The 16,240-nt window shown below is 47.2% G+C and overlaps 1 protein-coding gene across 6 annotated transcripts in view; it reads right to left on the reverse strand.

The window, feature by feature from the left end:
- VPS13D (vacuolar protein sorting 13 homolog D) overlaps nt 1–10,547 on the reverse strand; it is a 246,078-nt gene extending 235,531 nt beyond the window's left edge. For all 6 annotated transcript variants that reach the window (XM_045898674.3, XM_045898673.3, XM_045898671.3 and 3 more), the window contains exons 1-3: nt 10,444–10,547; nt 7,062–7,234; nt 1,216–1,293 (exon numbers count right to left, since the gene is read on the reverse strand). In XM_045898674.3, the coding sequence (XP_045754630.1) occupies nt 1,216–1,293; nt 7,062–7,158 (175 nt within the window). In that variant the 5' untranslated portion in view covers nt 7,159–7,234; nt 10,444–10,547. The remainder of the gene's footprint in view (nt 1–1,215; nt 1,294–7,061; nt 7,235–10,443) is intronic.
- Between the last annotated feature and the right edge of the window lie 5,693 nt (nt 10,548–16,240).

The following is a 16,240-nucleotide window of genomic DNA, read 5'->3' on the forward strand; positions in this document are numbered from 1 at the left end:
TAACCTCTGTTACATTTCATTTAATTTTTGCGGAACAAGTACAAATAGAGTCATTTTTGCAAAAATATTAAGAAACTTCATCAGTGTTCCCCAAGAGCCTCTCCTAATCCTTTGATATTCAAATAATAATCTGTGGAAGTACCCTCAGTATCATCATTTCTGAGCTTCTTTCAGATTCTAATTTGTCAGTGTCTTTGCCTGTGATCCTGGCAGTTCACCCATCACTTGAACTGACTTCAAGAAAGCCTAAATCTTTTGCAAGATTTCTATCCTACTCCACCTAGCAACTGACTTGCATTGTACTTGCATTGTACTGTAATATAAGTACCCAAAAATAATGGAAAGACTGACATCAACAGGTATTATTGAATGATGATGGGGTGTCTGAATAGGGACTAATTTTATACACGGTCATTTAACAAGGAATTTTAAGACTTTATTTTTAAGTAATCTTTACACCCAACATGGGGCTCGAACTCACAACCCCGAGATCAAGAGTAGCAGGCTCCACTGACTGAGCCAGCCGAGCACCCCAACAAAGAATATTTTTATTCCAGGACAATTCTTGTTTCCTCACCAAATCTAGTAACTGCAGAACTCCTATCATAACTGCAAACCTCTACTGAGTGTGCTAGGCATTGTTCGAGTAATTTTAATGCATTAACTCATGTATTCCTCTCCACAACCCTCTGATATAGGTACAATGATTATCACCTCCTCTTAAAGACTGAGAAACACACAGAGCAGTGAGGGAACTTCCCCAAGGCCACACCACCTTGGGGTGTGACAGCAGATATGGAATATACGCCCAAGCACACTGTTCCAGAGCCCACCTTTCATTCAATAAACTATCTCTCAGTAATATTATGAATTCCCCAAAAATAAGACCACCCCCCACCCCCGTATCTAGGACAGAAGTTCTCACACTTCAGGAAACGTTAAGAATCACCTGTGGTGCTTATGAAACATACAGGTTCAATGACACTCCCTTGGTTCTGATTCAGTGGGTCTGGGAAACACCTGACCTCCCCACTGCTGCCCCAAGGTCATCCTGACAGAAAAGGCCACGCTCAAGGACTGATCTAAACTCCCTATTTCCTATCCTGCCTCTTCCTGCTCAAACAGAACCAAACCCAAGGGCTCTGGGTTTTCCTGTCCCAAGCAGTGGAAGAAGCAGTGGAAGACTGCCTCCCTCTCCTGCGGAGTTCCACACACCAGCTTTGACTTCAAACGGTAATTCCAGCTCTTTCAAGGCATCTTTCTTTAAGGGCAAATTTTCCAACTCAACAGCACCTGAAAAATAAAAACAATAGCATGAAATGTTCACCCAACACAGGCAGTAGGCACCTACTGTGTGCAAATCTTGGAAGGTTAAAGGGCAAGTTTTACAGCTCAGCCCGGCCAGAAAAAGCCAGGAGCAGCACTGCAACCAGCCTGTGTTCTCTGTCTACACTAGTTTCCTGACCACCCCACTCTGACAGCTGAAGCTCACCAGCAGGTGAAGGGTGTAGGCAGGAATCTTTTTCTATAATAAGCCAGACAGTACATATTTCAAGCTTTACGGTATCTGTTGTATATTCTCTCTGGTGTTTTTTTGTTGTTTTTTTTTTTACAAGGCTTTAAAAATATAAAAGCCATTCTCAGTTTGGATTTGGTCCACTAGCCAGTTTGCAGACCCCTAGTTTAGGTGAATATTCACTAGACAACCATTAACATCTGAGTCAGCTGGGAAGAAATGCAGGCTCCAGGGCCCCCTGCGAGACATCGCTGGGATTGAAACACAGAAATCTGCAATTTTTAACAAGCTCCGGCAACCCACCCACCCCCCAACAAATGGGTCTACTGTACGCAACATCTGAGAGCCCATGAAGAGTTCAATAAAATTGGTCATCAAAAGGAATTCTACTCTCCCTTCTGGAGAGACCAGTTCTCTCCTGGCTTGCAGGCTTAATCACCTGTCCGAAAGCAAAGAACAAACCACCGCTGAAGGTCCTTTTCAGAGCCAGCTTTTACAGAACTTAAACCTAGAGGTTCGAGATGTCTCTGAACGGCCAAGGCTCTCTGCCTTGCTCTCACTCTCCCAGCTGTGGAAGTCATGCGTCCACACTGACATACCACTCCCCAACCTCTAGCAGGCATTGTGCTGGCCACTGGGAATATGAAAAGAGAAGGCAGGGTCCCCATCCTAAAGGGCAGAGGAAACAGCCATAATTCTACAAAACTGTTTGCACAACTTAAGGCAATTTCTGAGAACAGGGAGTACAGACAACCACCCAGGAACCACTGGTACAGGAACTCAGAAGAGAGGCAAGCCAGCCAAAGACAAACTAATGCGAGAAACAATTATTTTTTTCCTTTAAATGACTGTTCAAGACTTGTGGGTAATTGGCTTCTAAAATACTCAAATCTAGCAGCTTGGCAGATGCTGAGCAAATGCAACCAGCTTATGTTTTAGACGTTTGCAGGAACATGTGTCCCCATGTGGGTCCTCCCATAGCTTAAGACTAACCAAAAGGAGACGTTAATAACCCCCGAGAGCCCAGAAACAACTCTACTTCCACATTTGGGGAGTAAATGATCTTGGTGGGGGGGGGGGGGGGACATGAAACATGTTCCTCAACAGTTGAAACTGACTTAAAGGGGGAAAGCATATGGTTTCTTCTTTTGAAAAGCATCATTTGCAATTTGAATCATTTGCCCTATTTTTCAATACCCAAATTCGTCACAAAGGCAGACAGCACTAGGTTTCCTTGGCTGCTGTGCACCTTGGGGAAGTGGAAGGAACAGTAGGCAGCCCACGCCAGGGAAAATTAATGCTGAAGTGCGGGGAGCGAAAGAGGTGCTCTAGGAAGGAGAAGAAGCTGGGGAAAGGACAAAAAGAAAGGGCAGCCTCCAGCACGTCAGAAACAAGCAGCAGCGGCCGGTCTGTCGGTGGTTCCGGACGGAAGGCTCGCTGATTCCCCACCCACTCAAATATGCACCCACACTTGGCCCTGCTGGGAAAGGTCCCTCAAGGGACCCAGAGTAGGTGAGGACTTTATAAATGATAACGCTCTTCGTTTCTTTCCAGGCAGATAACGTGCAGGCTTATTCCTGGACGTCTCCTCCCAAAATGCTTCAGCTTAGCCGAGCAAGAAGCAAAGTCCCTAGAACTGGGGTACATCTAGAGGCTGGTGGCTTTTCGGTCAGCACTGATAACTGCTGACCTCTCTTCCCACGGCTCTGCATCACTTAGAAAGCCAGCCTGAGGTGCAGAGCTGATAGGAACAAAAAGGAGGGGGGCCCTAAGTGCTGGGCCACAAATATAGATAGGCCCGCAGCCCGAAGTTCAGGCCCCCTGATGTGACACTGGCAGCTGCTATCTTCTGGCCCCAAACCATCCCGAACATGCCCTGCGAGTTTTCTGCCCTCTGCCTGTACTCACAAGCTGCACTCCACCTGGAACATGGTGACCTGCCCCGCGCCGCCTGCCGAACTCCTGCTCAGCTCCCTCCATCATAGCCTCCCCAGAGTTCTCCCAACAGGGTGAATGACTCCCCTGCTTTGCACCTCCCCCCTCCCCCCCCCCCCCCGCACCGTGCCCGCATCTCTAGTGGAACAATATATACCCCCTGGCATGGCTAACAAGTTAAGAGGTGTCCAAGGGCAGGGACTACCGAGGTGGAGTAATAGGAACAGCAATCATTTAGTGAGATTGTACTAGTGCTGAGCACTTATCTCCATCATCTCATCTAAGCCTCTCAATAATATGAGGAAATACTATTATCTTCTCCACTCTGAGGTGAGGAAAATTAGGTGTAGAGGTAAGCAATCTGCTTAAAAATCACAGAGGTAGGATGCCCGGGTGGCTCAGTCAGTTAAGTGTCTGCCTTCGGCTCAGGTCATGATCCTGGGGTCCTGGGATCGAGCCCCGTATCAGGCTCCCTGCTCAGCAGGGAGTCTGCTTCTCCCTCTCCCCTGCAGCTCCCTCTGCTGCTCCCCCTGCTTGTGCTCTCTCTCTGTCAAATAAATAAATAAATAAATAATCTTCCAAAAAAATAAAAAAGTCACCGAGCTGATAGGTGGTAGTCCTAGAGTTCGTACCAGGTCTGTCTGATCTCAAGTGGCAAGAGGAGGCTTAAGTAACTTGCTCACAGTCACAAACAGCTATTAAGTGGTGAGACCAGGCTCAGACCCTATGCCTGAAATCCTGGTATCTTCTACTGTCCCCCCTTTTTTGTTATCAGTCCCTAACACAGAGCCATACCCAAAGCAGGCGCTCATTGGTGTTTGCTGAGAGACTGAACAAATAAAATCATATATAAGTTCTCTCTCCTTCGACACTTGTATGCTACTTTGCGTTTTTATTACTTTTAGTATGTGTGCACCCCTGAAGTCCAACCCAAGCCAATCATATGCTGATGATCATGACAAAGGGGGATGATGACTGAGTGAGGGCCCACTATCTGCTAGAATGGTTTTAACCTCTCTGACCTACATTAATTCTAGTCCTCAGAACCTTATGAGACAGTTAATATTCTCTCCAACTTGCAGAAAGGAAGAATTTGAGAATTCACGAAGAACTGGAATAATGTGCCCAAGTTAATGGTAAATGGGATTCAAAACCAGTTTGACTAGGGCACCTGGGTGGCTCAGTCAGTTAAGCCTCTCACTCTTTGATGTCGGCTCAGGTCATGATCTCAGGGTCATGAGATCAAGCCCCAAGTTGGGCTCTGCACTGGCTGTTGAGCCTGCTTAAGATCCTCTCTCCGTCTGCACCACGACCACCACCACCACCACCCCTGCTTTCTCTTTCTCTCTCTTTCTGTGAAACGAAACAAACAAACAAAAAAACAGTCTGGCTATAAAATTCATACTCTTGGCCACTATCCCCGTCTTCTTGGCATCTCCCAGAGCATCTCAGACACTAAATATCTGCAGATGGACTGAAATAACTTTCTTGTGCCTATACAGGACCCTCTGCCTCCAAACACTGCTTAACTATAACTGCAATGTTCACTGCTCCAACACTTTCCTAGCCAAGCATTGTGGTATGCTTTGAATCCATAAGGATGGGGCACCACACGAACACTGGCTATGAAAGAAACATTATTTTTCTATTCTGCAAAGAGAGTATTTTTTAAACAGGAAGCACAGAAAAGCACTTTGAAGCATCAGACAGATACACACAGTTGTCATTATGAGATATATTCTAAAACAGATTAGAAATCTGTTTAGTATAGAGTCCGTGATGTATCAGATAACACAAATTCCTATTTATTCATTTCTTTGGCAAACATCCTCTTACCGTATCACTCTTGATCTTTCAAGCTCTTTTATTAACAAGGTTATGGTCTGCACTTGCCTTTCTCGGCCCTGACACCTGCCCTGTGCGACCTGGGTAGCTTCACAGCATGTATGAGAACTTCAGTAAGTGACCAAAGAGGTAACCTTGACGCTACCCTCGTCCTTTGAACACACCCTCTTCCCCGGCAGACTGGTCGCTTTCACCTGGCCCTTAGCAGCTCCCTTCTAAGGACAGGAGGGAAAGGTCAGGACAGAAGCTAGAGATGAAGAAAAAACCTACTTCTGTTTCCAATGAAAGGAGGAGAGTTGGAGGGGCGAGCGGAGAGCTCCCAACAGCCTATGGCTGCCACAATCCTTTTACTGGTTTAGATGGGTCAGAAAAACCTGGAAACAATATTTCTGGGGACAAATGAGCCATGGGCACCCTATTCTCACAGACTCCACCACAATCTGTACCAGCGCCATCTCCACTAACCTGTCCTGGTCTACTTGCCAAAACCCACACCCCCAGGAAGGTGAGCTTCCAGCCGTACCTGAGATCTCCTTTCCATTTTCTGGGCTGCTACATGCTTGCAGACTACCTCCTTTCTCTAGATTTGTTCAAGCATTCCATTTTGAGCTGAGCGAAGAGAACTTACATTAAAACGAGAAGGAAAAAAAAAAAAAAAAAAAAGCGGCTTTCCAATCCTCACACCAGTTCCCTGCACTGCATTAAATCACGTATAGGCATTTACCAAGGATAGGCCTGTAAAGGCTGAAGTGTCTCAAGCTTTATTCTATCAAAGACCCCACAGTAACGTATTTTAAAGCTTCAACTTGGTGTCTCTTATACACCAGCAGGACAGGAGCTTTAAATGTCATTCCATTTGATCCATTTGAGCCTTACAGCAACCCTGGAGAGGTATATTATCCGCTTTTTCTTTTTTTTTTTCCTTTAAGATTTTATTTATTTATTTTAAGATTTTTATTTATTTATTTTTAAAAGCTTCTTTTTTTTTTTTTAAAGATTTTATTTTTTATTTATTTGACAGAAGAGGGAACACAAGCAGGGAGAGTGGGAGAGGGAGAAGCACGCTTCCCGCCGAGCAGGGAGCCCGACGCGGGGTTCGATCCCAGGGCCCCGGGATCATGACCTGAGCCGAAGGCAGACGCTTAATGACTGAGCCACCTAGGCATCCCTAAGATTTTATTTATTTATTTGAGAGAGAGAGTGAGAGACAGCATGAGTAGGGGGAGAGGCAGAGGGAGAGGGAGAAGCAGACTCCCCACTGAGCAGGGAGCCCAATGTGGGGCTCGATCCCACAACCCTGGGATCATGACCTGAGCCAAAGGCAGACGCTTAACCGTCTGAGCCACCCAGGTGCCCCTTACCTGCTTTTCCTAAAGAAACTAAGGCTCGGAATTTCAATCGCTTGTTCACATAGCTAATGAGTAACACAACAGGATTTGAAGCCAAAGCCAACGCCACTGTCATTACATCATGGCCACCTCCATAAAGCTTCATAAAGCTAAAAAATTAACTGGGATAAAGCACAGTCACCAGCAGTATAGCCTTTTTCTTTTTAATATTTAGTAGTTCCCTAAAATCCATAGCAATACAGCTACATACTTAAGTTGCCCCGTAATAATAATCAGCGTCATGGGGGAGAACGTATTTCCTTTTACACATACTTAGTACAAAGCCGTCTGGGCATTATGTTTTACCATTCCCAGTGCAACAAAATGAATATTAAAAAAATTGAAATTCTTTACCAAAAAGAGATACATGTACTCACCTTTCAGAAGCGCAACAGACAGCTGATCAGTGTTCAGGTTATTGACGTATTTTCCCAGATAGGTATTGAGAACCCAGGCTACAAGACCTTCCAACATGACTATATCCTCAAGATAAGGTGTTTAAAAATCATGGATCATTCTTTACTTCTCTCTCTCATGGTCATAGAAGAATCTATGAAAGAAAAAGGAAAAAAAAAAGGAAATCAACAGAAAACCAAATGCTTTTCTAAGCTGATTTCCTACTCTACCTTCCCTAAAAGTGGACGAATGCAAAGCATAGATTTAAGAAAAGATGGGGTGACCAGCACTGTAAGATGCCTTGTTAGCAGAGGATCAAACTAACACATCTACGTTCTGACACAGCTACAAGGAATGGTCACTTAAAATATACCAAAACATACCTATAATTCCAAGTTGTCTATCCTTTCGATGTAACTGATCATTAAACTGCTTGCCTTTAGTAATTCACCTTGGCATTAGACTGTCCTGGTCAGAGGTGCTCATCCAAGTGTAACTGGGCAATGTCTAGACACATTTTTTATTATCGTGACTGGGGGCTGCTACCGGTATCTTGTGAGTAGAGACCATGGAAACAGCTAAACATCCTACAATGCACAAGACAGCTCCTCCATGGCAAAGAATCATCCAGCCCAAATGTCAAGAGGGCCGAGGTTGAAAAACCTTGTCCTTAAAAAAAAGAAAGAAAGAAAAACCCTGTCCTAGACTAAGGCAAAAATGTCCTAAGAGATTTCAATGAACTTCATATTCTACAATGATCCTCTTTAAGCCTTCCCTAATTCAATTGTGCAAATTTGTCCATCAAGATCATTCATAAAATAGCATAAATGAAAGGGAGAAGGCGGGGGTTTATCACTCTTCTTCAATGTTCCGGAACTGCATTACAGGAACCCAGGCACCAGATGATGCTGATACAATGAACTATCTTAGTCAGTAATACAAATACAAGAAATCCTCTGGTTCCAGCTACAGTATTTACATTCAGTACTGCTTTACCATTACCTATAAGAAAACTGTGTTTATTAGCACTGCAAAAAATATACAGGTTACTTTTAGTATTGTAAAACGTTAACGTGAGGGAACTTGAGACATAAAAGTTTAAATGTGTTCTGAAATTGCTCAGCTAGCTGGCAGATCCCAGTTAGAACTGTGAGTTCCAAATCTTGCTCTGGGCCAAGCACATCAGACACCAGCCCACCATGCTGGACACTCCAGATTTGCTATGGCATGTGTCCCACTTGGAACCAGCCCTTTCAGGATCCTTTTCAGGCACTCTGCCCCACCCCCAGTGATTCATCTTAGTGCCAGAAGATACACTTATCCCAAATGAAAGGCTACCACCCAACAAAGACCCAAAACACAAGGCCCTGTTAAGAGTTAACTGAACCGGGGCGCCTGGGTGGCTCAGTCTTTAAGTGTCTGCCTTCGGCTCAGGTCATGGTCCCAGGGTCCTGGGATCGAGTCCCGCATCGGGCTCCCTGCTCCTCCCTCTCCCACTCCCCCTGCTTCTGTTCCTGCTCTCGCTATCTCTCTCTGTCAAATAAATAAATAAAATCTTTAAAAAAAAAAAAAAGAGTTAACTGAACCTCCAGGAGAGACCAACTTTTGTCAACAGTGTCTTGCACTTCCAGCAAGATTCATTTTTATTTGCTATCAGTGACAGTAAAAATAAACAAGTAAATAAACAGCATTTGATGAAATACTGATTTCTTTCCAAAGATTTTTTTAAGCCATATTTTGTGTAAAACTAAGAATTTGCTAGAGACTACTGGATACATTTATTTAAAGGAGAGGTTACAAGAACAAATTCTTAAAAATAAGAAATGTTTAACAGTCTGGTAAAAGAAACATTTGTATATTATAACTTCAAACAAGTAAATCTGTGAAAACAAAATGTGAACCTGACTTATTCTAGTATTACTGTGTAGACTCCAAACACACTTAGGCAGGGAGCCAAAATCAGAGTCCTCTTTATTTTTGAAGTTAATGCCATTGACTTCACCCCTAAAATGCCAACAAACTCTCTCTCAAGTGCCAACGACAAATACTCTCCCAGTAGAGGGAAACAACTGTCAGTTTGCACACAAGATCAGGCCCTAACCTACCTCCCCTGAAGGTGGAAGAATGCAAAATACAGATCAAGGAAAAGATGGGGTGAGAAGAACTGTAAATGCCCTGGTCAGTAAATTAAGACTCAAGCCTGAAGGAATCTATTAGCTCAGCTAAGCATCTAATCCAGGCTTGAAGGCACTTCAAGGGTTCCCTTAAGGAATCCGGTGTCAGGAAGGGCCCCCAGACTGGCTAGAATCCCGAAGTGTTTACACTGGGGTCCACCAGGGCTTCCAGGCAGCCGCCTGGCATCAATTCGCACCTGACCTCCCCTAATCGGTGGGGTAGGTGACACTGGGGATCAGTGCTCAGCCCACGGGCGGGCAGACAGCCGGGCATGACCTTGAGCCAGGCCCCTCCCTCGAGGGGCGGCCAAAGCCGGGAGTAGGAAGGACTGGCAAAGGGACCAGGGCGCTGCTCCCCCAAGCCGGCCGGGCCTGAGCGCCGTGGGAGCCGGGGAGAATAAGGGACCAGAGGGGGCGGGTGCCAGGCCTCGGGCCCCACAGGAATGGGACTGCCCTGAAGGCGAGGGTCCCACAGCCCTTCCTCCACCCGGTGGGCTCCAGGGAACGGAGACCCCACCTCCCAGATAAAGGCCGGAGGAAACTGCGCCTGGTGGCTGGGGTTCCGCACCTGAAAGCAGGGATTCAGCTTAGGCGTGACCCCGGGGAGCGGGGGTAAAGGCTGGTTTGAGGCCTGATGTCCCCATCCCAGACCGTGACCCCAGAAGGCTGGCGGGTGGTTAAAACACTCTGGAGAACTGACCAGCGCCCCGATTCTTGGGCGTGAGGCACGGGGGCTCGCACACTGGGGTCCCTCACGAGACCGCGGCTCAGGCGGGGAGACGCGGGTTGACACCGCCCCCAGTCCCCCGGCCCCAGGCTGCCGGACCCCGGAAAGGGTGCCGGGTCCGGTGGGGACTCGGGCTCGCAGGACAAGGACGCCGCCGGGGTGCCGAGAAGCCAGGCAGCTCCCAGCCTGTCAGTCCCTGGGGTGCCCGCGGGGGCTTGGATGCAGGGGGGTCCCCATGAAGGCGGCGGGCTCGGGGCCGTCGGGAGCGCGGACGCCCCAGAGCCCCCGGAGGAGCTCAGACAGCGAGAGGGCCGGACGCCTGGCTCCCAGCGGCGCGCTCCCCTCAGGCAGGCCCGGGCCCCGGGGCCGAAGCGGAGCCGGGGCGACAGACAACGTGCCCATGGCCCACCTGCGGTCTCCGACCCTGTCCGCCGCCCGGCGCCGCCCCGCCTCGGCCCGTACCTGTCTGTGTCCGGGGCCGCCCGCCTAGCCCGGCACTGCGCGGCGCTTCCTCTCCCGGCTCCTCAATGGCGCCGGCCAGCGGCGCTCGGGCCCGCCCCGACCCGACCAATCGAGCGGGAGCCGCGCCGGAGCCTGGCCAGCCGAGCGCCGAGTCATCGAGGAGGCGCCCCCTGCCGCCGGCGGCCGCCCGCGGACGCTGCTGCTGGAGCGGGAGAACCGCCGGCGGAGCCCCCTAGCCTACCGGGCTGGGAGGAGACTGAGTCCCAGGGGAGGGCGGGGCCACAAATTCGTGTGGCTTCGACAGTGTTGGAACCCAGGATTCTTCCTGCATCTGGCCCACCCACAGTGGGTTCCCCACTCAGTAGCCACAGGGGTCCGCTAAAACATAGTTCAGACCAAGCCACTTCCTTGCTTAAAACGGCTTCCCCCTGATGCTTGAATTAAAATCCACCTCCTTACAGAATCAACACCAAGATCCTACTGGATTTGGTCCATTCCTATTTCTGCCGCTCTCTCTGGCTCACTGCCCCCAGCATCCCTCAGTTCCCACCTCAGGACACTGTGCTTTTGCCATTCTCTCTACTTAGGATGCTTTTCCCCCCTGAGATCCCTGCCGTCCAGTAGAACTATAATACAAGCCACACATACAAGACACATCGTAATTTTTAATTTACTACTTGGTACGTTTTTAAAGAAGAAAAAGGTAAAAATAAATAATGTATTTCATTTAATTCAGTATGTCCAAAATATGATCATCTCAACCTGTAGCCAACAGAAAAAAAAAAAAAAAAGAATCAAGGAGATATTTTAGGGTTCTTTATAGTAAGTTTTTGAAATTGAGTGTGTTTTTTACACTTACAGCACATCTCAATACAAACCAGCCACAGTTCAAGTGCTCCATAACCTTATGTAGCTGGTGGCTACAGAGCAACTTTGTATAGTCCTACAGTCAATTCCTTCTGGTTTCAAATATTCCACCTCAGAGAGCATTTCCCTGCCATTTTATCTAAAGTTCCCTTCAGCCATCACCCAGTTGTATTTTCTTCACAGACCTTAATGTCACTTGAAATTATCTTACTTTTTTATACTTGCCTTGTCACCTTTCTCCAGCCTGAAAGTTCCCTGAAAGCAGTGATTTTATCTTTTTCACAGATGCCTCTCCAGCACCTAGACATTGCCTAGCACAGAAAAGACTCATTTAAAGGTGCTATACATGAATGAAGGAAGAATGTAAAGGTGCTATACATAAATGAGCAAATGAGCACGTCATCTTGCCTTAGCCCCAGAAGGACAGGGAGAAGACCTCAGGCTCATAAAAAGTCAAAAGATATCAAGGAGGCATGATGGCAAGGTTGCGATAGTGTATTTACCATAATAATTATCAGCTCTCGTAATGCTAAGCTAATGAAGGTGACTGTGGGTGGAACATTCCTGGCAAGGCCTGAGTTCCTCTGAGGTGGGAACTGCCTATCAGAATCTCAATCCTGGGTCCACTCAGGGGCTGAGGTTTGGGTATAAAACCTCAGACTCCACAGATGGAAGGCAGAAGGGAAGGAGCCCGTTAGAGCCAAAGGATCTCAGAGTCCAGATCTTCTAGCACAGAAACACCAGGCTATACCTGGGGAGTTTATTAAAAATGCAAATGCAAGGACACCATTCATTCGACTAGTATTACTGGAAGTCTTTGGTTCCTCGCTTTGGAATCTGTGAAGGTACATTTACCAGACAGCAATCCTCCTACTACATATTTACCCAAGAGAAATGAAATCACAGGTGCATGCAAAGACATACAGGAATGTTCACAGCAGCTTTATTCATAGCAGTCAAAAACTATTTTGACTGTTAGTGAAATAATCAAAATGCCCATCAGTAGAATGGATAAACAGACTGTCATGTACCCATACGATAGAATACTACTCAGCAGTAAAAAGGAACAAACTGTTAGTACAGGCAGCGTCTTGGAGGAACCTCGAAAGTATTAGCTTTGTGTAAAAAGCCAGACCACAAAAGACCACACACTGCAGTGATTCCATTTCTATGATGTTCCAGAAAAGACCAACCTAGAACAGCACAAGCAGATCAGGGTTGCTAGGGACCAGGTCTGGAGGGAGGAGACTGCCTAAGGAGAGGCACAAGGGGGGCACCGGGCTGGCTCAGTGTTAGAGCAGGTGACTCCTGATCTCAGGGTTGTGAGTTCAAGCCCCCCTTGAAGATTCCTTAAGAGGGCGCCTGGGTGGCTCCGATGGTTAAGCATCTGCCTTCGGCTCAGGTCATGATCCTGGGGTCCTGGGATTGAGCCCCACATCGGGTTCTTGGCTCAGCGGGGAGTCTGCTTCTTTCTCTCCCTTTGCCTCTCCCCCTGGTCATGCTCTCTCTGTATCTCTGTGTCTCAAATGAATAAATAAAAAATCTTAAAAAAAAAAAAGATTACTTAAGAAAAAAATTTTAAAATAAAAGGGGCATAAGGGAACTTTTGGGGGTGATGTCACTTCTATATCCTGATTGTTGTGGTGGTCACAAGGCTGTATACAGTTGTCACAATTCATTGAAGTGTGCACTTAAAATTGCTAAATTGTGTTTTCTGTCAATTATTCCTCAATACAGGTGATATTTAAAAAAAATCCATGCCTTGCGGGGTGGGAAGGATGGGGTGGCTGGGTGATGGACACTGGGGAGGGTACGTGCTATGGTGAGCACTGTGAATTGTCTAAGACTGATGAGTCACAGACCTGTACCCCTGAAACAAATAATACATTATGTTAATAAAAAAAAATTTGGTACTGAGAAAAAAAAAAAAATCCCTGCCTTCATGGGACTTACATACCAGCAGGGAAGGAGAGGGTGGCAAAAAGCAAAATCAGCATGAAATATAGAGTGAACCAGATGGTTATAGGCACCGAAGAGGAAGATAACACAGGGGAACAAGGTAGGAAGGAGGAGGGTACCGTTTTAGATTGGTGGCCAGGAGAGGTCTCAATAAGAAGGCCCGCCCCCCTCCCGAATTCTAATTCAGTGAGTCTGCAGGGGGACCCAGCCACCCAGGTGATGGGTTTGGAGATGCAGAGCTGGTTCCAAGCCCTCACTGTACAGAAGGGAAAACTGAGGACAAGAAAAGGGAAGGGGCTTACTTAAGATCATGCAGAGAGACCGTAGGAGAGTCCGGACTCTGCTGCAAGCCTGCAGCCCCCTCCAATACAGCCCCCAGCCCTTCCTGCACCAGCCCACTGCCCTGAGCTATCTGTCTTCAACCATTAGAGCAAAATTTATTGCTGTTATGGGGGACCTAGGGGACAGAGAGGTCAAATGTTGGCCTGGCCAAGAGGAAGAGTTATTGGGGCGCCTGGGTGGCTCAGTCGTTAAGCGTCTGCCTTCGGCTCAGGTCATGATCCCAGGGTCCTGGGATCGAGCCCCGCATCGGGCTCCCTGCTCAGTGGGGAAGCCTGCTTCTCCCTCTCCCACTCCCCCTGCTTGTGTTCCTGCTCTCGCTGTCTCTGTCTCTGTCAAATAAATAAATAAAATCTTTAAAAAAAAAAAAAAAAGAGGAAGGGTTATGTTGGCCACAGGGAAAGTCCTCTGTTGGTCCCCACCCATGCTACGACGGCTGAAGCGACAGGCTACAGACACACCACAGGTGAGGGGCTGCATGAGATTGGGGATGTCCTTAATCACCACCCACGAGAGACCCTTAGATCCACGTTGGCCCACAAGGGGCAAGTTTTCTGGGACAGGCCAGATTTGAGGGGCCTGCTTGGCACTCCCTCCAATAGACCGTTCCTCACGTGGCCTAGTGTGTATCAGCCTCCAGAATCCTCTAGACCAGAGAGGGCTGGATGTTACAGAAATGTTTCTTTTGGCCCGCACAATGCTTTAAAAGAATTAGAATTACAACATTTAAAAAGCTGGAGATTAAGGCGCCTGGGTGGCTCAGTCAGTTGGGAGTCTGACTCTTGATTTCGGCTCAGGTCATGATCTAGGAGTTGTAAGATCGAGCCCCACATCAGGCTCCATGTCAACAGGGAGTCTTCTTGAGAGATTCTCTCTCTCTCCCTTTCCCTCTGCCTCTCTCCCTTGCTTGCACTCTCTCCAAAATAAATAAATAAAATCTTTTAAAAAGCTGGAGATTATACATGAAAATCTGTATTTGGAGCTTTTCTAGAAAAATTAGAAGATTTGGTGACAGTGGAACCCCCATATTTCCTATGCCTACATTCATCCATTCGTTCACCATTTATTGAGCACCTACTATGTGCCTGGCACTATTCCATGCACTTGGGGCTACATCACTGAGCAAAATAGCAAAACTCTGCCTTACTGGAGCTCATGCTCTCGCAAGAGGAGCAGATTGTAAGCAATAAATTAACAGAGACATAAATTATACAATATTGGAGCAGGTGATAAGGACTGTAAGAGTCCCATAGGGGAGGTAGGGATCTCAGAGGTCGGGGGAGTTGCAATTTTTTTTGAGAGAGAGAGCGCATAAGGAGGCGGGGGGAAGGACAGAGGGAGAGGTAGAGAGAGAATCCTAAGCAGGCTCCATGCCCAGCACAGAGCCCGGCTTGGGGCTCAATCTCACGATTCCAAGATCACAACTTGAGCCAAAATCCAGAGTCAGACGCTCAACCCACTGAACCACCCAGGCACCCCTGGGGGGTGTGTGTGCAATTTTAATTAGAAACTAATTTCATCAAACCTTGAAGGCATTTAACCATCTGATAGAACAACAAAGCATTTCACATCCATAATTCCAAATGTTCTAGTATCCACATTAGAGTGAAAAGAAATAGGTAAAATGAATGTTAATAATTTATTTAGCAACATCTCCAAAATATTATGTCAATACACAATCAATATAAAAATTACTAATGAGATATTTTATATATATATATATATATATATGTTTTGTACTAAGTCTTCAAAATTCGGTATTCTGCATTGAGATGTAGTTCACACATCTCAGTTTGGACTAGCTACACTCAGGTCTCAATAGCCACACATGCCTAGTGGCTACTATATTTGACAGCCCGGGTCCAGAGTCTCTTGTGAAATGCAGACAGACTGGGGCGCCTGGGTGACTCAGTCGGTTAAGCATCTGCCTTTGGCTCAGGTCATGTTCCTGGGGTCCCGGGATGGAGCCCCACGTCAGGGTCCCTGCTCCGTGGAGAGTCTGCTTCTCCCTCTGCCCCTCACCCCACTCATGCTCTCTCTTTCTTGCACTCTCAAATGAATAAATAAAATCATTAAAAAAAAAGAAGAAGAAGAAAATGCAGACAGCCCTGGGGGAAGAAGGACAAGGACGGACCACAGCTCAGGGCCAGCCCCCTCATCTTACCGATGGAGGTTCTGAGCTCCCGGCAGGGACAGCGGCTGACTTAGGTTCACACTGCAGGCACCTCGGGAAGCTAGGACACGATCCCGGGACTCCTCACTGTTAGCTTTGCCCCAAGCAGCCTCTCAGCTCAACCTCCTGGCTTCCTGGATCTGCCCTGCTTGCTGGCTTTTGTCCCAGGATAAAGAGAGAGTCCTTGCCCTTTAAACCCAGGCTTTGTTGACTTTCTTGTGGAATTCTAAGGAGGTGGTTATCAAGAGCCTCCCACAGGGAACAGGCCGTCCTCCCGACTTGACTCTAGGTAAGTATCAAACCTCTGGCCCTGCGCCAAGGTGTCCTCCTCTGCAGAGCAGGGATAATGGGTACTTGGCCTATCTCCTAAGGCAATAATGGAGATAAAATAATTGAAGCTCATCGGGCGCCTGGGTGACACAGTCAGTTACAGCATCTGACTCTTGGTTTCAGCTCAGG

This window comes from Mirounga angustirostris, unplaced genomic scaffold (assembly GCF_029215605.1).
Source record: "Mirounga angustirostris isolate CCGP_5_RB_7025 unplaced genomic scaffold, mMirAng1.0.hap1 SCAF_4, whole genome shotgun sequence".
NCBI classification, from domain to species: domain Eukaryota; kingdom Metazoa; phylum Chordata; class Mammalia; order Carnivora; family Phocidae; genus Mirounga; species Mirounga angustirostris.